The 23436-nt window shown below is 36.2% G+C and overlaps 1 protein-coding gene across 11 annotated transcripts in view; it reads left to right on the top strand.

Moving 5' to 3' along the window:
* The window catches only part of OSBPL9 (oxysterol binding protein like 9), a 128781-nt gene that overhangs the window by 62507 nt on the left and 42838 nt on the right, over positions 1 to 23436 (top strand). For 2 of the 11 annotated variants that reach the window (XM_033114973.1, XM_033114974.1), the window contains exon 5: positions 21639 to 21707. The exons of 3 other annotated variants lie outside the window; for them this stretch is intronic. In XM_033114973.1, the coding sequence (XP_032970864.1) occupies positions 21639 to 21707 (69 nt within the window). Of the gene's footprint in view, positions 1 to 11925; positions 12235 to 15502; positions 15522 to 21638; positions 21708 to 23436 lie in introns of those variants that run through there. 6 more of the 11 variants (XM_033114982.1, XM_033114984.1, XM_033114977.1 and 3 more) reach the window with 5 other exon arrangements.

Raw genomic sequence — 23436 nt, forward strand, 5'->3', positions numbered from 1 at the left:
GGGTTGTTTTGACCATTAAATGAGTTAAATGCAAATTTTTTGAAATAATGTCTAGCTGTAGTAAGAACTTGATAAATGTTAGCTGCCATTGCAAATACAACTCCTACCCTGCCCACTCCCAGAACTCGGCATTCTAAGTAGTGCTCACTACCAGTTAGTTAAATGAAGAAATACTTGAAGGAATTGAGGAACAAACAGATGATGTATAGGTTGCTTTTCCATTGTTTATTGAGTACTGTGAGATGTATAACATACTATTAGGCACTGTGGAGTAGGTCCTCATGGGGCTAGCTCTCTTCCAAATGGGAGTGGGAGAGGGTATTTACATTTCTTCCTTTTCCATTGAATTTCATCTCTATGTTAGCCATTAAAATATACTGCTTTGGTATTGTCATTACTAAGTGCTGCACCGCCTCCATAACACCGAATTTAAAAGTGTTTTATTTTAACCACAGTTTTCTTACCTCTTCTACCACTTTACTTCTCCTGAACTTTCTCCTCCTTTCATTTTGGTCTGAGCTCTACTCCTCCATTTTCTCTGGTCATTCAATACCTTTCTAGTTTTGTTTATTTCACTCCCCAGTAGAGACCTTATAGTCTGCTTCTTCAGCATTGATTTTGCTAGCATCTTTAGACTTTCTTGTCACTGAGTATTTTGTACTGTATACCATTCTGGTTTCCATTCTCTGCTTCTAGTACTGTTAGAGTTTACAAAATCAAGATGGCTGTATCTCTCACGATTTAAATTTTTTCTAACTTTTATTGGATATTTATAACTATTTAATGGTCTTCTTATTGATGTCTTATTGATTTCCAATTAAATCCCTATTTGGAATCTTTTCATTAGTATTCAGTATCTAATTACAGCCTGTTCCCTTCTTGATAGAGAAAAGTCTTTCCTCTTCTCTAATAGTTCTTAGTGACTTCACCTATCCTTTATTTCTCTGCTTTGAGTATTTCAAAGGAAAAAGTATTTTTCTTTCCCAAGACTAATACTACACTCATATTCTTGACTGCATCATGTTTCCTTTGAGACGGTGACCTTACTCTTTCACCCTCCATCAGCCCCCACCATTTTCATGGATTCAGCTAAAACTTCTGTGTGAATGACTCTTCTTTCTCCGATCTTTATATCTCTTTTGATATTTAGCTTTGGTATTACATTCTTTTCTTTTGTATTTTGCTAGTTTAAGGTCTCCCTGGAACTCAACTTCCACATGACGAAAACTGAGCTTTATCATCCCTTTCCTCCCCAAACCCATATCTTTATCCAGTTTTTCTGTTTCCGTTGATGACAGCATTGCTCTCTAAGCCATTGAGGTTTGAAAGTTGAGAATGCTTTTAGGTGCTAACTTACAACCTGCCAAACCTGGGGACTCTTTTTTTTGTTTTTCTTTTTAATAGAATCACTGACACCCATCCCCTTACATCTCCATGACTATTATTTTTGTTACATCTCTATTTCTGGTGCCCTCCTAATATTCCTGAATTTATTCTCTTCTTCATCCTATAAGCGAGTGACTATAGTTAATGATCTTAAGGCATCTATAACTGTGAAGCACCTTTAATAGTTTAAATTTACCTGTAGGATGGAGTAAAACTTTTTAGGGAATTTTAGGCTCTTTTTGATTTGACCCCAACATTCCTTTCTATCTCCTGTCCCTACATGTACCTGATGCTCCTCCACATTGAAATCTTTCCTGCTTCTACTCATGCTGCTCTTTCCAAATCCTCACCATCCCCAATCCTCAAATTTACCTCTGTAAGATCCTTTCCAATTATTCAAGATCCAGTGCACGTACTACCTTTTCATTCTATATTTTTCTTATCACTATAGTAAAAAACAGCCACTTACCTCCTTAACCTCTGCTGTAATTTCCACTTCTGTGTAGCCCCTATAACATTCTGCTTTTTAATAATAGTAGCAGCAATGAATATTGGAGCATTTCTTATGTGTCAGGAACCATGTGGGCTTTACATGCATTATCTCTTAATAATATAATATTGTATAACTCATCTCCCACTTGATATTATGAATTTCATGAGGCCAGGGAGAGAACCTATCTTACTGATAGTATAGTCCCATAGTACCATGCAAACCCTACCAGGCACTGTCAAAGCTTAAATATGATTTAAGAGTTAGTATAGTATAGTAGAATATCTTTAGAGCCAGGCTGACGAGGACTTAGGTTCTGGCTCTGCCCTCTTACTAGCTGTGTAATCTGGGTTAAGTAAACCTCAGTTGTCTAATCTTTAAAAGTAGGTATAAACCCTTAATAAAGTAGTTGCGGTAAGATATTATAATATCCCTAACATATTACACCTTGTATGTAGAAGGTACTCAATACATATTAATTCCATTCCTCCTTCCATTCTGATTAACTGTAAATTCACCTAGAGCATTCACCTAGAGCCTTTTCCCTTTCCTTTTATCTTCCCTCTTTTCCTTTTCTTGTTGTTTCTGCTCCTCTGTGGGTATCTGCAAATTGCAATTAGTATAGTCTGAGGATGGGAGAAGACAACTAAAATCATCTCTCTCCTTTCCATTCCTGCGGAAGTTGAGGTTTTCCAATAGTCATTCTAAACTTGTTGTATGTTAGCTTGTATTTTTCATGTATTTATATGCAACTAAATTAGGATACTCCTTGAAAGGAGGTCAGAGGGGCTGCTGAACCTCTTAATCCCCTTATTAGTCTGTAAGAGGTGTTCAGTGGATTTTTGATGATACTGATTAATGGAGAGAAACCTTTCATATTCTTTGTTTACACTAGTAAGCTTTAGTACCAACTAAATGCTGAGATATCGCCAAGCAAGGGATTGATCACTGAAAGAAGACTTGGGATGTTACATCCTGTAAGTTTTGCAGTATCCTATATTTTATAGGATATAATGAATTACAGCAGCTTGTCTAGCTGTCATAGAGGTGTAAATCAGCTTTATAAACTTGAGAAAATTTGGGCCCCATTTTAGGAAAACAACTGCAAGCCCAGAATACCAGTGTATAAAGTATTATATCGTAATGTTATTTAATGTGGGCACATGTAAAGCTAGATATAAATTTATTAGGTTTAAAATGTTACAGAACTAACTATATTTGCAAAAGAAAATTGCAAATTAAATACAAACAAAGCACAAAGCAATAAAATCTAAATTAACATTAATGTGAAGAACGATACTGCCTTGCTGAAAGTGGGTCACTACTTACAGTGTGAAAATGGTACTACTAGGTATAGATTCTAAGTTCAGCATGTGTACACTACTGCATAGAGTGTGACGATTCTGTCATCTTACCACTTTTATGTGTTCTGACTGCGTTCAAGTTACGATTTTTTTATTCTATCATGGGGTGAAAGTGGTACGTATTCAGCAAAAACTATACTTCAGATTTTGATCTCTTCCCAGGCGAGTGTTGTGTGGTATGCGCCTCTCCCGTGACACTGGGCAGCGGCAGCGCAGTGCAGCGCCCAGTCAGCCACATGGTCACTAGGGTAAACAACCGATACTCCACAGTGTCCTCCTTGTGCTGGATGATTTTGCCCACCTGTAGGCTAATGCAAATATTCTGAACACGTGTAAGGTAGGATAGGCTAAGCTCTGATGTTCAGTAGGTTGGGTGTATTAAATGCAGTTTCAACTTAACGATGTTTTCGACTTACAATAGCTTTATCGTAAGTCAAGGAGCATCTTACTAATTTTTACAGGTTACCACAAATGCAAACAGAAAATTGTGGTAGAGACTTTTTAGATCCCAATTTGAAACACTCCTGTAGATGTCTAAGTGAGTAGTGCAGACCTTTAAGTTTTTCACTTTTATGCTGTAAATGAGTTGCTCTTAAAATTTTTTTTTATACTTAATGGCTTCTGTGATTATTCTTTGGGCCAAGAAATTGTCCTATAATTGTCCCATATGTATCAGTTTATGTAAGCCACTATAAATTGTGTTTCAGGTGGTTATCAAATTGGAATTTCATTGCTATTGTCTTATAATTTTATAATTTTTGCCCTTTACTATTTGTTCACTATCCATTGACTTTGATTTCAAGCCCCTAGAGAGAAATGACATGATACCTTGTATAAGAATATAGCTGAGGGGAAGAGGGAGGGCGATAGAAACCTCACCATTGAATCTGTGGGTAAAACATCATTATCCAAAAAGGAGATGTGATAGAATTCAGATTGCAAATCATTATTGAGGCTAGAAAAAATAGTCAAGCCATTCTGAAGCCTTTTTTTCAAAATTAGATACTTCGGTATAATAGACAAACACAAATTTTGTATTTAAGGTGCAATTTAGGAAAGAAGCTGAGAAATTAATCTTTAGCATTGGGACCTTGAATCTACCCTCTTTGCTGTAGTGGCTGTATGTCTAATTGGGTAACTAAGATTAATAGAAATTTTTTGAGTATTTTTCTTGAGTGTTAAGCTACTTCATTGAAGATTAGTTTCTTTTTTCTTTTTTTTTTTAATTAGGGAATATTGGGAGACTGTGTTTCTCCAGGGCCCATCAGCTCCAAGTTGTTGTCCTTCAATCTAGTTGTGGAGGGCGCAGCTCAGCTTCAAGTCCAGTTGCCGTTTTCAATCTTTAGTTGCAGAGGGCGCAGCCCACCATCCCATGCAGGAATTGAACCGGCAACCTTGTTGTTGAGAGCTCGTGCTCTAACCAACTGAGCCATCTGGCTGCCCCTGAAGATTAGCTTATTAAACATACATTTCAATTTCTCAATATATAAAGATCTGTTTACTGCCACTATTGTTTCCTCTGGCCTTATTTGATTTTATTTTAATATCATATTTTTAAATGTTTTGTTTTTCTCCCTTGGGGCTCTTTGTTTCTCAGGGGAAATGATTGCAGTATAGCTGTGTCACCACTTCCACGGGTAAAATGATTTGGAGAAGAAGCCAGTTTCTTGGGTTTCCTATAACAAAGGAAAATTCCCCTAAAGCCTGTTGCCAACTTTGTTATTATTATTGAAGGCAGACACTGTCTGGCTCCTAAACTGGAATTTAGGATTCTAGGATTCATTTTTTAAATTAATTCTGTTGTACTGGTAGTAGACCATCTATCTTGAATTCTTGGGAAACAACTAAACAGATGGTATAGTTTTATAGATGCAAAAGGTTATTCCTTTAACTGCCAGAAATTTGTTTTTAAGTGAAATTTGTTTTAAGTTTGTGTCTTTATGGAAATCTTTTAGAACTTATATATTTTCCTGCCTTCTTTTTATCAAAATAAAGTTAAAAGATTTTTAAATAGTGCATGCTCAATTTAGATCCTATAGAGAATCATTTTAGAAAACTTATTTGGTAAGTATTTATTGAATACTTCAAGTGTTCCACTATACTAGTTGTAGATGATATAATTGTAAATTAATGACATACTGTCCTTGCCTTTACAGAGCTCAGTCTAGTATAAAGAAGAAAATAAAAATCATAATGAGGATTGAATTTTTTAAAAACTACAATAATGACATAAATAAGGAGTGCTAATAAAAAATTTTTAAACTATGTAGAAGTGTATTAAATGAAAACAGTAGCTTTTCCCACACCCTTACTTTAGAGATGAACACATAGTAGTTCTCATTTGTCAATTTCCTAATCCTAATGTAAAGTTAGAGTGTATAAAAGCTAGAACATTTAAAATGACGACTAATTACACAATACAAAGCCATTTCACCCATCTTGTGGCAAGGAGCTCTGAACATTTTTTTTTTCAGCTTTAATATTTTTATTTAGAAGGATACAATAAATATTTTGTAGGAAGAGTAGTGAGTATATTCCAAGGATGGCTTTGCAATCTTCCAAGCTTTCATTATCCCACAGTTCAGTTCACCTTCATGGCCTGGCCTGAATGAACTGTGGCCACAGTTCTAACACAGGTCAAGAGAAGGAACAAAAAACTATTATATGACTTCGAAAGAGAGGAAGCTCCTAGGCTGGTAAAGCGGCCTTTTTAGAAAGGGGAAACTAGCTCATAGACTAGTAAGAACTAGTACTCTTCTCTCATTCTGCTCAGCTTTTCAGAGTAGTGAGGAAATAAGCCTACATGGCTTTCAGATTTGTCTTTTGGATGCTGAGAGAGCAAAATCATCACTTACCTTCTGTGCTCCTAAAATCATATGTCTTCAGAGGGAGAAACTCTCTTTTGTCCTTGCAGGATGTTTTGTTCTGTCCAAAATGTCCACGGAGACATTTGGTCCATGCCAAACTGCTAATTCTTTCTTGCCATAGAATTGTTTTCGAAGTAATTGAAATAGTGTTTCTTCAGCCCATTTTCAATTATTTGAAATGCTATAACCACGTGCTTTTAGAGAGTTGATCAAAATGGTATTGTGTCATAGAATATATTTTAATTTTTAAATCAAATCAGATTTCAGGAATTCAAGAGCATTTAGGAGCTGTGTACTTCTAATCAAATTTGGCAACTCATGTGTTTTTAATGAAATTTATAAGTTGTTTCAGAAGAAAATTAAATGACCAGTATAGATTTTTACCTGTAAAAATTGAGGCAATTGTACCTATCTCATAATTAAAAAAAAAAAAAAATGAATGGTACTAAAAGGCTCACATAGGAAAACATCGGCCTTCTGCCCCTCCACTTGCTAGACTAGTCATTTTCAACCTATTTTAGCTGTTCATGCTGCTATTTTTATAGCATAGTACCTGGCCTTTAATCTATTCAACAGACATGAAGCACCTAATATATGCCAGCCACTGTGTGAGATGATGCTAAAGGTACAGTGGCGAGCAAGGCAGTGTTGTCTGTACACCGTCACAGCCATTGCAGGGCTGTGAAGAGGGTGTTCATTCCTAACCTCGAACAGAGATTTCTTTTGTTCAATAGTGTATTGAGAACTGCAGCTAATTTACAAACTAACTTCTGGAACATGGGGGCCTTGATCGTAATATAGGGACTGCTTCCACCATATGCCAAGTGGTGTATTTATTCCATCTGGCCAAAGTTTCAACATGCAAACTTAATTGGCTGTGTTTAGTTTTGAGACTTCCAAGTACTGGTCAGACAAAATAGTGGAGCTACATATCCTTCCAAGAGTTGTCTTTCAGTATTTTCTGCTCCAATCATTTGGCCTGAGTTGCTAGGCAAATTCCTAGGGAAACTGACGTTTTTAAACCTATTTTTTCTTCTATTTATCAAAAGTAGTGTCATACATGTCTGAGATGACATCAGAGTAAAATGTGATTTATAGGTAAATATTAGTGGACTGGAGCAGAAATAAGTTTTGAAAGTAGTACATGAATCTGTATAGTTAAAGTGTTCTTTTCATCTTTATAGATATACGTAAAGTTGGCCTATTGTTTACTCAGTAGACTTCTTGCCATTTTAAATACACTTTCCCTCTGAACCTTAGTGTATTTATTTTTCTCAGATTGTTTTATTTATATATAAGTGTGTGTATATATGTATGTATATATACCGGGGGTGCAAAAAAATGTCTACAAGTGGACACGTAGTCAATGTTGTTCAAGCAGCAGTTTGCTGTAATCAGAAGCATCTGGACGCTGATGGTAACCACTTTGAGCACCTCTTGTAATTGCAGAAGTCAAATGTGATTTATATTCATCTTTTGTTATTGGTATATATTGAATATTACAATTTTAATAGTTTTTTCCTTTCTTAAAATGTGTATACATTTTTTTGGCACCCTCTGTATATTTATATAGATATAGATTTGTAAAATGCAGCAAGTGACAAGAAGAAAATTTAGAGGTTTTTCTTTTTGTTTTGTTTTTGGTATTTTTTCAGTTTTTCATTTTTAAATTTTCTAGTTTTATTGAGAAATAATTGACATACATCACTGTATAAGTTTAAGATATGGTTTTTTTATATTTGTTAATCACCATAGTGTATTATTCTTTCTCTTGAACCAAAAAAAAAAAAATTAAGTGCCAATTTAATTTAATAACTTAATTGTGTAGTTCAAAGATAAGTATTAAAGATCCTTTTGATACATGAATTGGTAATCAGTTGTCATATATAGGTTTAAGGCATTGGTTATTTAACTTACTTCTGAAACAACTTGTAAGATATCTTTTAAAACACCTGAGTTGCCAGATTTGCTTAGAAGTCCTACAGTTTCTTGGGATAAAATGGGTAAATTTGCCTTGTATTGTGTAACTACTCTTCATTTTAAATGCTACATCTTTTATGCACTTTACATCAGGATTAGGAAAATGAGAACTATATGTCTACAACAAATAGTTATCTGTAGTATGAAACTGGACTATAGCTGTGACCTACTTAAATATGTAACTAGAATGTAGAGTTTTATATATACACACACACACACACACACACACACACACATATACATGCAATTAAGGAAAAACTCAGTATTATTGTTAAGAGACTGTTATAAATCATATTTTGTATTGCCATTACCCCTAATCTTAACACTTAAGCTTATCAATAAAAACTAATGATAATTGGGTCCACTAAATTTTTATGTACTAGAACTTAACTATTTACATTAAACTGTCAAAAATAATAGTGCATTAGATTTTGAAACTATTGACCCATGATGGTGGTTACTTAAAAAAATCTAAAGTCCTTGATGACCCCATGGTTCTTTCTGTCTAGTTGGTTAGATAAGCACATGAAAGAACTGGCAAGCAAGAATTACATAAGTAAGTATTATGTCTCTTACATAAGGGTCAAACAGTAGAGTACATAGAATTAGAGATGTAGGCTTTTTCTTCTTGGCCTGGAGAACTGTTTGATCAGCTAATATTGAATTAAGTCCTTTGGGCTGCTCAGGCACAAAATGAACTGCTGGAGAAGCAGATATTAAAGGAAAATTTTAAAGGGTATTAGTGGAGGTTGTTTAGACAGTGACCATGTCCATCTGACAAGATTAATATAGTATTTTTCTCTATCAACATATATTTATATTTTGATATTTGTCATAGAGCTGTTTATTTTCAGAATCCATTCCCATAGTAAATCTATTATTGAATACCTAATATGTGCCAGGCATTTGGCTAAATACTGAGGATATGATGTTGAACAACATCAGATACGTAGATCTTTGCCTCATTAAGCTTACTGTCTAGTAATAAACGTAAACATTTATCAAAGAATAATGCAAATAAACAATCTAATTAAAAATGGGCAGAAGATCTGAATAGAAATTTTTCCAAAGAAGACATACACATAGCCAACAGATACATGAAAATGTGCTCAACATCGTTAATCATCTGGGAAATACAAATCAAAACCACAATGAGATATCACCTTACACCTATTAGAATGATTAGAAATGTCAAAAAGACAAGAAATAACAAGAATTGGTGGAGAAAAGGGAACTCTTACGCACTGCTGGTGGGAATGTAAATTGGTTTTCCACTATGGAAAACAGTATGGAGGTTCCTCAAAAAATTAAATATAAAACTACCATATGCCAGCAATTCCACTTCTGGGTATTTATCCAAAGAAAACGAAAACACTAATTCAGAAAGATTTATGCACCCTCATGTTCATTACAGCATTATTTACAGTAGCCAAGATATGGAAACAACCTAAGTGTTTACTGATGGATGAATGGATAAAGAAATTGTGTTATACACATGCGCATGCATATATACATATAAATATACATATACACACAATAGAATGTTATTCAGCCATCCAAAGAATGAAATCTTGCCATTTGCAACAACATGGATGGACCTGGAGAGTACAATGCTAAGTGAAATAAGTCAGACAGAAAGAGAAATACTGTATGACCTCTCTTATATGTAGAATCTAAATTAAAAAAAAACGCTCATAAATACAGAAAACATTGGTGGTTGCAAGAGGCAGGGAGTGGCGGGTTGAGAGAAATGTGTGAACTATTTTTGTGTTTTATTTTTTTTAGTTTAAATAAATTAAACAAGTTTTAAAAAGGAATAATGCACATAGAAAGCAGAGCAGTAGTGGTAGGAGGGATTGACGGCTTAAGGGGCACAAATGGAAATTTTGTGGTGATGGAAATGTTCTGTCTTACTTGATGTGGTGGTTACATGTGTGCATACATTTATCAAAATGTGTTGAACTGTGCATTTAAGATGGATGCATTATATGTAAATTAAAACAGTATAATTAAAATAACTAAAATACATGTAAAATTATTGCTATCATAAGTTGTTATGAAAACATAATAGGAAGAATTCACATAGTCTGGGAGGAAATGATGATGAGTAGAAGTAAATTAGCGAAGGGTGGGGATTGGTGTCAAGGGGACAGTGTAAAAGACAAAAGCATGTGTCAAGGCCCTGAGGTTGGAAGGTCCATGGCAAACTGAAGAAGTTTGGCAAAGGCCAATGTGTGGAGTCCAGAAAAGGAGGGAGTGGAAGGTATAAGATGGAGCTAGGGGGCAGGTAGGGAGAGGGCTAAATCTTACAGGCCATTGTTAAAGACTGTTGTATCCTAAGCACAATGGAAAGCTGTTGAAGTTCTTTAATGGGGGAGCGGGGGAGGGGGGAAGAGGCAGAGATGAGGGTGTAATAAAATTGGTTTTGGAAACCAATTACTTTGGTTATAGTGTTGAGAATGGATTGGAGGAGCTAAAGTAGATTCAGGAAGATTTTACTAAAGAGATTATTGCAAGAGGCCAGGACCTGTAATTGAGTGGTGGCGATGCCAGAGAGATGTGGACAGAACTGAGAATGTATTTAGGAGGTAAAAATGACAGAACTTAGTGATGGATTGAATGTGGAATGAGGGAGGCATTAGGACTGCTAGGTTTATGGTTTGCATATTAGAGTGGATGGTAGAGGTTTTCATTTAACTCATACAGGGAGCTCTAGAAGAGGACCAGGCTTTTGAGGAGTGAATGTAAGAAGAAGGGAATGCGTTTGATGTTGGACATCTTGAAAAAATTTACATAAAACAAACTGAAGGTATCTTTAACACTGAGTGTAGCACGCATTTATTGAATCTTTTGTGCAGTTTGCACTATGCTAGTTGTTGTAGCGGGTACCTGTAGAGCTACAAAAATTTATTAGCTGCTTACGAGTTTAGTACTTACAGGTATGTATAAATAACCGTAAGGAAAATATTAAGAACAACAAATCAGTAAGTTAATCATTTATGCCTGTGATTTCCTGTATTTTGGATGACTCTCTGTCGAGGTCTTCTAAGTCTGATTTTGGATCTAATTTGAAGTTACGACATTTGGATTCCTGAAGCATCTTCACAAGCCACCTACATTCCTTATGGAGCTGTGGCACAACAGCAGGCCCACGGTGTTTCCCTGGATTAGTAAAACAGGCACCCAAGCTTTTGTTTATTGATATAGTGTCTCCTCCCCTCACTTCCTCCGCCTCTTTACTTCCCCGCTACCAGATACAAACAACTTTCCGGAAGTAAGCAAAAGCAGGTGATAACTTGGGAAGATGAAACGAGGCTCCACAGCTGCCAAAGTATTGGGGATGATGAGCTAGAAACCAGTGGGTGTAAAGCACGTTTACGCCTGTGACTCGGTCCCTACTCGGTCGTCCACTCTATAGGCATCACCCGGGCCGAAGACCGGAAGCAAAGCTGAGCTCTCTTGGGCTCCGACCTCCCTTTCCTGGCGGCGGCAGTCGAGTGTCCCGAGGCACAGGTCCCAGCGCGGGGCGGGGCGCGGCTCCTGGCCCGCGGGTCAGCCCTGGGCTGCCACAAAGAAAAGGCCGGGTTGGGTCTGGGCAGGGCCGGGGAGCCGGAGCGCTGAGCCCTCCTGGTGACCGCCCGCTGCCGCCCGTCTCTCCGCTGGTAGCCGGGTCTCTCCCTCCTCTCCACCCCAAAATTGGCCTAACTGCCAATCGTCAGCCGCTCACCTCTTACAGCAGGTGACCCATGGCCAATCGCCAGGGGTCTCTTTGCTAAGAGCCGACAGGCCTAGCCAATCAGTGCGGCCCTTAGACCGGGGCGGGGACGGGACAAGGGTTGGGGTAAAGGGTTGTCCCGGGGACCCGTCTGAACCTGGCAGGACCGTGTGCGCCGCAGCCCGGCGATTCCGCTGAGGGGGGAGAAAAAAGGGTGCTTGGAGGCGGCCCCCGGCTCCGTCCCCTGGAGGCACAGAGGGCGGGGGCCTTGGCGAATGGCTTTCTTACTGGCCAGTTGCGGAGTGAGTAGACCCCGAGGGTCTGATTGAGGGGTCGGCCCTCACCCCTGAGTCCCCGGGGTCCCTGCTGTGTGCCCGGGGCCTTGGGCGCGAATGTCGCTTTCTCCTTGCCTCCTTCCCGCCGCCCTCTGGGGTGAGTAGGACGATGTGGCCGCCCAGGCCCTGTCTTTCCCGGGAGCTCTCCTCACTTCTTCGGCCGAGATGGGTTGGAGACTGAGGCTAGGGGCCTTCTGTTCCTCCGAGAGGTCGTTCGCCACCGAACCAGACTGGATGGAATCTCTTCCTCTTTTTCGATTCGTTTTTGTGGAACTCTGTTTTCCTTTCAAAAGATGATGTCTCAAGATATTTTAAACACAAAAGTTAAGCTTTCTGTTAATGTGAAAGCTTAATTTTGACCAGTTGCCCATTAATAGAATCTCCAGTTGCAGGTCAAACATTTTGTTTTATTTTTTGGTACAGTGTTCTTGCCTGGCCCAGTCTTTGTGTGTGTAATAATTATGGGTGTTATTATTTGTGAGTGTATGTGTGGGGAGGGTGGTGTTTTATGCTTTTTGGGTAGCTTGTGTGAAAATATTGAAAACTTTGGAATAGTTGTACGGGACTCATTAAAACTGAGGGCAAAGATTTAAGTTCTCAGCAAAGTTGAGTCTAATGAATAGACTAGGAAGTATATTTGAATAGTGCATTTTTTGCAGCATTCATACTGTTCGTAAGTATTTTTATTATGAAAGTGAAAGGTGTATTGAACTTTTTGCTAATTTGAAGTAACATTTGGTTTTGCTTCTTGATCTGTTTACTTTTTAGCTGTTAGGAAATTAAAAACGAATCAGGTAATTATTTCTCCTAGTTTTGGTGGAGAAGCTGGGCGGGATCTTAGAATAGTGGTTGCAGTTTTAAGAGCTTTTATAGTGCACTTTAAATTGGAAATTCTCCTCCACTATCTGAATCATCTGTCAGTACATGGCCTGTAATGAACTGAGTAGGTGGTAGAGCCCTTTAATGAATAGTGTTAACATCTCTCATTCAGTTTTACTTAAAAAATTTTTAACTTTCACTTTTTGTGACCAACAAGAGACAACATAAATAAAAAACATAGTACCTTTCTTGGCACAGGGGGATATAAACCACTAAAAATCAGAATTTTAGTCTGAGAGCTTAAATGGGAAATAAGAAAGATGATAGAGAAGCTTGAAGTGCCTCTCTATAAATACTAGGCTGCAAAGGCTATTGGTCACATCCACTTTGATATTTCTAAAGTTCTAGATGTTACGGTTTTCTTTTATTAATGTGAAAAGATTGTGTTTGGTATTTAACCACTGAGCCATCCCCAGTTTTTAAGATCAGCAGAGAATTTAATTCCATGTAAGTTTGGATCTGCTAGGAAAGAACATTGTGAAGCAACCATATTCTGCTGATTGGAAAATTACCTAGTTGCATGGTTTGCAGACTATTGATTGAGAAAGAGGATATCAGGCTTTTATTCTAAAAATCAAGTTCTAGGATGTCCCGAGATAGGTGAAGGTCTTTCAGTATCTAAACTTTAGTGTAGAGTGATAACCGATGTTTATGGGGATTCTGTAGAAAAAGACAGTTTTTATGATTACTGTAATGCACTTAGCCAAAAATTATATTTAGGAAGATTTTTCAGTAAAGGTTTAAACAAAGATTATGTTTGAAAGAATAGTTCTTAGGTTGAAAATATAACTAAGCCAAGTATCTCTCCCTAAAAGTTCCACCACACACAAGCAGTGAGTCATTTAAAGCCATTTTCCATATCCCTTATTTTCCATGCCCATCACCAGGTCCTGTTAAACTTGCCTTAGTAATGTCTCTTGGATTTGGTCTGGTTTTTTTCCACATGATAATGCTTTAATTCAAGCCCTCATCATTTCTCACCTAGACTTTTGCAAAATCTTCTATGTAGTCTCCCAGTCACTAGACTCCCTCCATCCATACTCCTTTATCCAAAATCAAATCCGACTAAGTCACTCCTGTACTTAACAATTTGTTTTGGGTTCCTCTTGCCAAAGTCCAGCTGGGTAGCCTGTCCTTTCAAGGCCCTTCACAACCTCGTCCTAATTTCTCTCGAGCTTGGACTTGGCTGCAGGTGCTGTTACCCAAGGCGTCTACTCTAGCACTGTGAACTGAATCATTTCAAACATGCCATAGCCTTTCATAGCTCTTTGTCCTTTCACAGCCTTTTTCTCTTGCTTAGAATTATAATTGCTCAGAATTTTATCAGGTGACAAAACCTCCAGTTCTTTAAGACACGGCTCAGCTCGTGTGTTACTTGTTCTTTGATGTCTTCCTTCAGACAGAGTTAGAATTACTCTTGTCTTTTGTGTGCTATAATAGCACTTTGTTCATTTCTCTCTTTATATTATAGCTTTCACTAGGTTGCATTGTATATTTTTTGTTCACCCATCTGATTCTTGGATTAGACTCTCGTCTCCTAGAGATCAGAGGTCCTTACTCATCTTTGTATCCCCAGAGCCTTTGTCTTTAGTCCAGAGCTTGGCACATAGTAGGTACTTAATAAATGTTTGTTAAATGATCAAAATATGTAACTTAATCATATCCTAAGTGTGCAAACTTTTGGCTCGGTTTTACTGGAATTAGGTTTATCTCTGTGAGTGAGAAATGTTTCCTAAGTCCGGGAGCTCCCTGGTTGCAGCCACACCTGAGCTACAGGATTGGAGAAAATGTTTAGCAACTATGTTATAAATGGTGAACAGATTCCCAGGCAAGCTACCCCGCCCGCTCCCAGTCTCTGTGAAAGAAGGCTGATAGCAGTGTCAGCACAGAATGGTTCTGTGGTGGAGTCAGAGGAAAAAGAAAAAGAGCACGTTGGTGGCTAGAGAAGTCAGAGAGGCTGCTTGGAAGGGGTAAAATTTGAGCTCATTCCAGGAGATCAATTAATGATTATTTATATGTGCTGTTGTTTGTATTGCTCTTAAAGATGTTCTTTGAAGATGATGGTAGTACCTCGCACATAACAGGTATTCAATGAATATTTGTGTTATGAAGGAGTGGTAGTCGTTTGTGTGTGTGTGTGTGTGTGTGTGTGTGTGTGTGAGAGAGAGAGAGAGACAGAGACAGAGACAGAGACAGAGAATGACTCAGACTTACAGTCCTTTCCACATTGGAGTTCATTTATTTCTGGAGACACCTATAAGAACTTTGCCTCTTTGCTCTATTGATGGAGCAACTTATTGTGTTTTTTCCAAAATGTGCCACTTCAACCAAATTATTCTGCTTACTCAGTTGTTTCTTTGCATTCTCTACATTCCAGAGCATGTTTTAAAATCTGGTTGCAGTAGTCTTTTTCATTCAGTTTCAAGGTTACACTAGATGATCGAGTTTGCTTGTGTGTTAGCATTCTTTGTCATACCATGGAGGACTTGGCTGCAGTTGGAACCTGTAAGTGTCTTTATTTAAACGAAATTAACTCTTTTCAAAAGTAAGTGGACTCTAGCTTTTTCCAGTACGGTGAGGTATTTACTTACCTGGTGAACATGGTTATTTACCTGGAGATACTGGCTTCACAGAATCCTGGAACTGATCTTGGAGTTTTAATCAACCTATACCTATTTTTATAGTGGAGGAAACAGTCTCAGAGAAGCCAAGGGACTTGCCCAAGGTCACAGTTAGAGACTAAAATAACTAGGACTAGAGCCCTATGGTTCTTTCTCTTTTGTTATTTCTAGAGAGAACTGAGGTGCTGCTCTGGTGTTCGTCTTCATCCATTGCTCACCTTACGCCACAAACCTCAGTAATTTTTCCAGTTCAGCCACTAATTTTGGTTTCCTTTCAGATGCAGCATCTGGATCTGAAAAATATCATCTGATGCTTTTCTAAGAGAATATTGTTCCTCATTTGGCCTCCTGCTTTCCAGCCTCTCTTTGTGTTTATACTAGCTCTGAGTCGGGGACTATGCCTTTTCTGGTCATTCTCCATTTTCTTACAGATTCATTCTCTGCCTTTCTTCGCTGTCTACTCCAGGAGGCTGATCTTGCAGCCTGTGTCACCTGGCGTCCTTGATCCTCTGACTTGTGGTTAGGTTTAGTGATGCGAGGCAGTGACAGAGATGGAAGGAAGAAAAGAGAGAACCTTTGGAATATTTATTCCTTTTGTTCCTTCTCTGATTTGATGCATTTTTGGCAGTGGCTGTTTCCTACAACTAGAGTGTCCAGAGTAGCTCCTCCTTTGATTGGCCCATGTAACATTGTTTCCTTCCTGTTCCTTCAGTCTTGGCTGTGGTGAAGGGTCCCCCTGTTCCTAATTCCTGGGTACTTAAGTATCCATTGTTTGTTTGTTTGTTACCTTAACCCTGCCTTCATTCCCTAATCACTTCATCAAAGAGAACATTCCATCTGCATATGCTGTTTCCAGCGCAGGCCCACTGCGGTAATACTTTTCCCTTTCCGTCTCTGTCCAAATCTTACATTCTAAAATGTTACCTCTGTGAAACCTTTCTCATCCCCTTAACTTTCTCCTTTGAATCTTCTTATAGACACTTCTTTTACCATCCTTGAATCAGTTATTTGTAGACAGATGTTTATATCCTCCAATAGGTTTGAAACTCTTAGGGCAGGAGTTTCATCTTGGCTTCCCCAAATCCAGCACAGTGCCATAGTCATAAGAGATTCCCAATGAATAAAATATTGTAACACTGATTTCTGACCCTGAGTAGTATGTGTAGAGCAGTGCTCATGAGATTTGCATGAGAAAACAAGTTCTTAGAGGGACAAGTCAATTGTCATTGCCAAGTCTTGCTTCTTACACTGCCTGTACAGTACAATGTCTCCCCTTCTATTCAGTTTCTTTTTTTCTTGAAAACTTTTAATTAGCCTTACAAAAATTCAGAATCCATACTTACAAAAAATCCTTTCTAATAACTAAATGAGTTATTTATGATTTTTTTAAATGAATACTCTGATTTATTATCTGCAAGACCTTCTTTTGATTACCTTTTATGTTTAAATGCTAACAGGTAGGCACATTTCAGAATTTATTTTATTCATTTATAAAATTTTTGTTGAGCACTTGCTAGAAACCAAGCAATATGCTGGGGGATACAGTAGAGAACAAAACAAAATCCTGTCCTCATGAACATACATATTCTAGTAATTTAGACCATTTTGATAGATTTCTGACAATTAAACTAAATCAGGCTAATTTCGTATTACTTCAGACAGCTTTAGCAATCACTGAACCTGTTTCCTTTTGTTTGATAGTCACTGGCAGCTAAAATGAGATGTACAGCAACTGTTTTGGCATATATAGTTTTTAAAGGATAAATGCCAAACTGATTATAAAATCCATTCTTTTAAATTCGTGGTTATTGTTTTTGCTCTATTTTGTTTGGTTGGTTTGTGTGAGATACAAGTAAACCTTTTAGGACTGATTGTCTATTTATCTGACTAGTTTATCATTTAGCCCCCTTGGGTATTAATTTTCAATGTTATATTTTGCTATACAAGGAGATGCAGTTTTGTTAGAGGAATATATGAATATACGAGGTTTTGTTTTTGAAAACATTTTTAATTCAAATTTTCAATGAGGATTATACAATGAATGGAAATTCGGCAGTTATTTCATACCTTGAACAACTGAAACACTCAGTTTAAGGATTCATGTATTTAATGTGAATTTCTCCTTGTTATACATAGAACAAATTTCCAGGAAACTTATCTAAAACTTTTGTTTTTGGTGGACCCTTAAAAATATTGAGGCTTTCCAAAATGCTGTTAAATTGAATGATAGGCAGTAATCTGAGATTAGGGAGGGAAAGAATGTATTTTTTCCATCTCATACTAGTAAACCAGGCAGGGTTTATTTAAATCCTGGAATGACTTAACCCATGACTTTTAAGAAAGATACTGCTAATAGCCTGACCAACTAGTGCATGAAAAGAAAAATTTGGGTTGATTGTCAATCCCTCGTGGTCACACAGTGCTTTATTGGGAATAATGTAGTAGGTGTTTTCGTTTTTTATGAGTTTGCTCATAACATGAGTCATGTTCATGTTATTGGCAGGAAGGATGTGGGGGGAAAACTAACTATTCTGCTTTATTTTACTGGCCATTGGTCTTCTCAGCATTTATTCTAGTATAGTGGTGATTGCTAATTTTTAAGTGCTTTTTTGCTAGTTTGTGCTTTATCTGTAAACAGTGTTATAAATCTGTTATGCTACATTTTATTTTGCTTGGAAAGGAATATTTGAGCAGCTTCAGAATTGCCAAATTTACTTTCTTAAGACATTTTAGCATTTTGTAGATAATTTTAAAAGTTTTTCACAGTTTTTTGAAAAATATTTATGATCTGTACAGTTTCCTATTTTTTACATAAAGCTTTTGAATATAAATAAATGCATACTTACCTGTAAAATAAATCAGACAACATCAGTGTATAAAGTAAAGAACGCTAAGAACCCATCTCAAATGTCCTTTCCCTCAATTCCACTCCCCATGAATAATATATGTTTCATGTGTTTTTATTTCAGAGGGGTGTGTGTGTGTGTGTGTGTGTGTGTGTGTGTGTTTAAATAAAATAGCTTTTTAACTGACTCTGGGTGGTGAGCACATAATGCAATAGATAGATGATGTATTACAGAATTGTACACTTGAAACCTGTGTAGTTTTGTTGACCATTGTCATCCCAATAAATTTCAATTAAAAAAACAAAGTAAAATAAAAGAACTTTTTAAAAATGTAACTTCTACATTACTCCTGTCTCCATTTATCTACCATAAGGTAAGCTCTCAGTTAATACTGACTTGAATTCTGGTGTCCTTTATTTCTATAGTTGGCTTTCTGCATTCAGAGCCTATAAACTCATGTTTCATTTTATGTATATCTATATTTTTAAGTAATTTGCTGCATTCTGAAGCAATTTATATGTCTTCCAGACATTTATATCTCTAAAATGCTAGTTAAATCCTTTATAGAGAGGGAGACCATATGATTTCATGGCCCAGTTAGGGCTTTTTTGAGAGTGAAGGCGGTTGCTAATAATTTTGCTGAGACAACAGGCATAAACAGGTACTATCGCAGACAAACTAAGATATATGGTCATCCAATTATAAACTTCAAGTTTTATTTGTTTTATTTAGTTTTGACAATAACTTTTTATAAGACTTTATTGAAAAAATTGGGAGAATCTTTTGGAAAGACAAGATTTCAGTGATTAAAACAGAGGAAAATAGTAACTAATTTCAGACTTTTTTGGTGTAGTTTGAGTAAGCAACTCACTTTATGGAATCAATATTAGTGTTAATCAGTATTAGTGTTCTGTAAGTCAAAGGGTTACAAAACAGTGTCAGTATTAGATGAAAAGATCATAAAGAGTAAGCAGCTGTGCTAAAAGTTTTGATTAAAGTTCATGAATTTTGGGACTGGTGTCTGTACCTGATTCCTGTTTGACAAAGGAGTTTTTTGGGTTTTTTTGTGCCAACTGTATGAGCAATTCAAATTTGTTTTTTGATATTTTTTAAAAAAAGAAACTTAATGTTATGCATATTAATTATTATGATATAATGTATATTTTCTTTGTAAATTTAAAGATAAAAGTGATTCTGTTTTTCTAAGAACTAATGTAGTTTCAAAAACCAGATTATTTTATGGGGAAAAAGAAGGTTTTCTTGTTATTGTTTGAGTCTTTGTTATCAAGGTAATAATTCAGTACAATTTACCTTTTGTGATTCAGGCTTAATACCCAGTACTTTTCTGAACATCTCACACGGGATTTTTTTTCTGATTTGTTTTCCAAGACTGTATTTTACCACTTGTTTTGTCTATTGCTCATACCTTTTTAATTATTGTTACCTATTATCTTCTTCAGAGTTCAACTTACTGTTGGTTTTCCTTTTTTAAAGGAATGTGAAATACAGTTTATACTTATATCCTTTTCTTGATTATAGATCTCTATTAAAATTACATGTGTTTTATGGTATTATTTAGTTACTAATTCATTTTGTTTTTATCCATCAAATATTTATTGAGTGCCTTGTATATGTTAGGCACTAGTTTGGGGACTGGGGATACAGTGGTGAATGCTGGTTATTTATGAGTCCAAATTAAGAAGAGGAAGTAGAACACCTGCTATTGTGTTACTTTACACACATTCTTTCATTTCATCTTTCCAGAAACTTTGAGTGGTTTATTATCATATGTATCCCTAGCGACAAAATGAAGGTGGAGAAAGTAATTTGGCCAGATTGTACATGTAATTGGTTAGAAAATTGAAGATTGAGAATTTAAAATTATATCAGTCTAACCTTAAAGCTTACGCTAATTTTCACTATATCAAGCTCCTCTGGGCAATTTTTAGATTACATTTTAGTGCTCTTATGCCATGACTTTTTTTTTCAAATATTGTGATTTAATAGAAAAATGTAATGGATTTGAAATCACAGGACTGGGTTGAAATCCCAATTTAAAACAAAATCCCAGCTAGATGATTTAGGTATGCAGTTATTAAATAGGGTTAATGTCTGTCTACCTTACTATGTTGTAATAATGAAATGAGAACACTTAAAAAGTGTATAGCAGAGTATCTAATACTCTGGAAAAGATTTTAATATATATTATGCATCCATGGTCAGTCCATGAAGTTAGAACTGTTCACTTAGAACAATGGAAAAAGATCTTACTTTTTAGGGCATTCTTGGGGGTACCTTGTAGTTGTTGGTAAGAAAGCTATAGCTACCATGTTCGTAAAAGAAAATCTATCACCATGTTTCTCTGAAAATAAGACCTAGCCGTACCATCAGCTCTATGCGCCTTTTGGAGCAAAACTTAATACAAGACCCAGTCTTACCCGGTCTTGTATTAAGTTTTGCTCCAAAAGATGCATTAAAGCTCATAGTCCGGCTAGGTCTTACTTTTGGGGAAACACGGTAATTTAGAGACTTAGATGATCAAGACATTGATTTAAATGAAAAATATTTTCCTGAAGTTATAGTGGAGATGTTTAATAATAGGCTCAATTTTGTGGACATTTTGAATTGATAATCTTCACTCCAAATTAATTGATAGTTGAGTATTCTTTAGGATTAAAAATAGGGAGAAATTTTTACCCTTAGAACTTTTCTATACCTCTAAATCCTGTTCTTTCTTTAGCTGAAGTGGATAAACCAGAGGCAACAGTGATTATAAATGTGTCCAAATTTTCAGTAATCCAAGGAAATTACAGATTAGTATACCTCACATAAAATGGCCTTATTAATATTTCTGGTTTCTTTAATAAACCTTTTTCATCATTAAGCCAATTTTTAAATCATTTGGTAAGGAGACAAAATGTCTTTTCTCAGAAAACTTAATTTGCTGATGGAATAGAAAAGCCATTAAGTTTAGTATGTATGTACCTTTTTTTTTTTTTTTTTTGGTTTTTTAACTTGCCACTTTGCTGCTCATGTAACTACTTTTCCTCTGTATAGTTACGGATTTTTCTCTTATTATTCCTTTACTTAGTTATTGATGTCATACTCACAGTATGGTAACTTTCTATTCTCTCTTTTCCTTACCTTTATGGAAGATCAGTACCACACTTGCTTTTTTCCAGTCTTCTGGTATCTCTCCAGTTCTTGAATTTTCAAAAATAATTGTAAGTGATTCAATTGTAAGTATGCCCTATACTTGTCTCATTGGATGAAAGTATATCTGTGTATCTGCGATGCATGTCATCTCAAATTGCTGATTGTGAACATAAACTTTCCAAATATTCTCATATTTTAATCAAAGCGACATTTCTACAAAGTTTTCATTATTTTAGTTATAGGGTGTATGCTCTGCTAATTTTTAACGATCATCTAGTTTTGTCTGGATTCGTGCCATTTATTTTTCATTAAGAGGCTTGTTTTCTTTGGTGTTTTTTCCTTTGTTAAATTTTTAAGCTGTACTCCCTTTTACAATTCTGCTACTGATAACTTATTCTGTTTTCTTGTTATTCTGAACTTTTCTGTGAGACTTACACGGAATAATGTCTATTTCTAATATATTTTCCTTTTCTCTTTTTGCAACATATTTTTATTAAATACTATTTTGTCCTGTATAAGAGAAAGCACTGGATATATTAATAGATAGGGTACCTGGTTCTTTGAATTTTTGCTGTGAAATAAGATTTGATATGAAAATAATTACTCGTTTGTGAATTTCTTTTTACAGTGTTGTTCTTCAGCCATAGCCCTTCTTGTTGTACTGTTCTCAGTTCCTCAAGTTAGCCTATAAGTTTCTTATTTCCTGATTCTGAAGACCTTAAACCACCTTTTACCACCTCCTTTGTTCATTACTCTTCCTCTGTCAGCAGGAGTTAATTTCTTTAATAAAAGTTCTTACTCCTAGTCTCAAAAATTGCCTCCTGTACTGTTTTACTAAGAGAGTATCTGTCCAAAGCAGCTACAATTTATGTGTACTTTAGACAGTTTTAAGGACATCCCTTGTAGTAGTTGTCTTTTTAACGGGGGTGATGCTTTCAGTTATGTGTATGTATAAAGTATAAATAGTGTTTAATGCCTGAACTCAAGTCATTAATAGGAATTCATTTTATTTTCCTGACATTTGTTAGCTTTGAAGGGCCTTCTGAGAAAAGTGATGCTATTCAACATAAATATTAGAAAGATAGTGAGGAGTACTTATATACAGTTTTGAGGTAGTTTGATCCTCTGGTCAAGATTGTTATTTTTGAAGCTCCCCTTAAATTGGTCCAGGTGTGTGTGTCTGTCTATGTATATATTTTAAACTGGATACATAGAGCTTGGGTGATAGAACAATCATGTGTTACTCTTGAATATATTTGTACTTTAGCTCTCTTTATTAGCAAAGTACTCTTGAAGGCTAGAAGACTATTTTGGTTTTAGCATATTTGGCACATAAATGATTTCTTTTCTTTACATAGATTTCTAATTCTATGTTTAGATTTGGGTTTGATCTCTATTGAATTTCTTCTGGTTTAACTTCTTTTACATCACAGACCATTTTGTCTTTCTTTGTAATAGTTATATTTAATTTAAGCTTTAAATGAATTCAAACAGAAATTATCAAGTTAGAACTATGGCTCATCAATATGATAAATTAGGGAGGGAGCAGCAGCCTCTTTGATCCTGAGTTCCAAAAATGCAACATAACCACGTTAGTTACTACCAAAGGACATAGACAAAAGAGAAGGAAGGAAAGATGTGAAGAAGAAAGTGAGGGAGTAGAAGAAGGAAACGAGAAAGAACAGAAAGGCTAAGGAGTAGTGGTCATGGAGAAGAATGGTATCATGGTATCAGTAGTTGCCACGTGCTGCAGTCAGTGCCATATACATTTATTCAATACTAAGCCCTGGAGATAAC

This window comes from Rhinolophus ferrumequinum, chromosome 9 (genome assembly GCF_004115265.2).
Source record: "Rhinolophus ferrumequinum isolate MPI-CBG mRhiFer1 chromosome 9, mRhiFer1_v1.p, whole genome shotgun sequence".
Taxonomy (NCBI): domain Eukaryota; kingdom Metazoa; phylum Chordata; class Mammalia; order Chiroptera; family Rhinolophidae; genus Rhinolophus; species Rhinolophus ferrumequinum.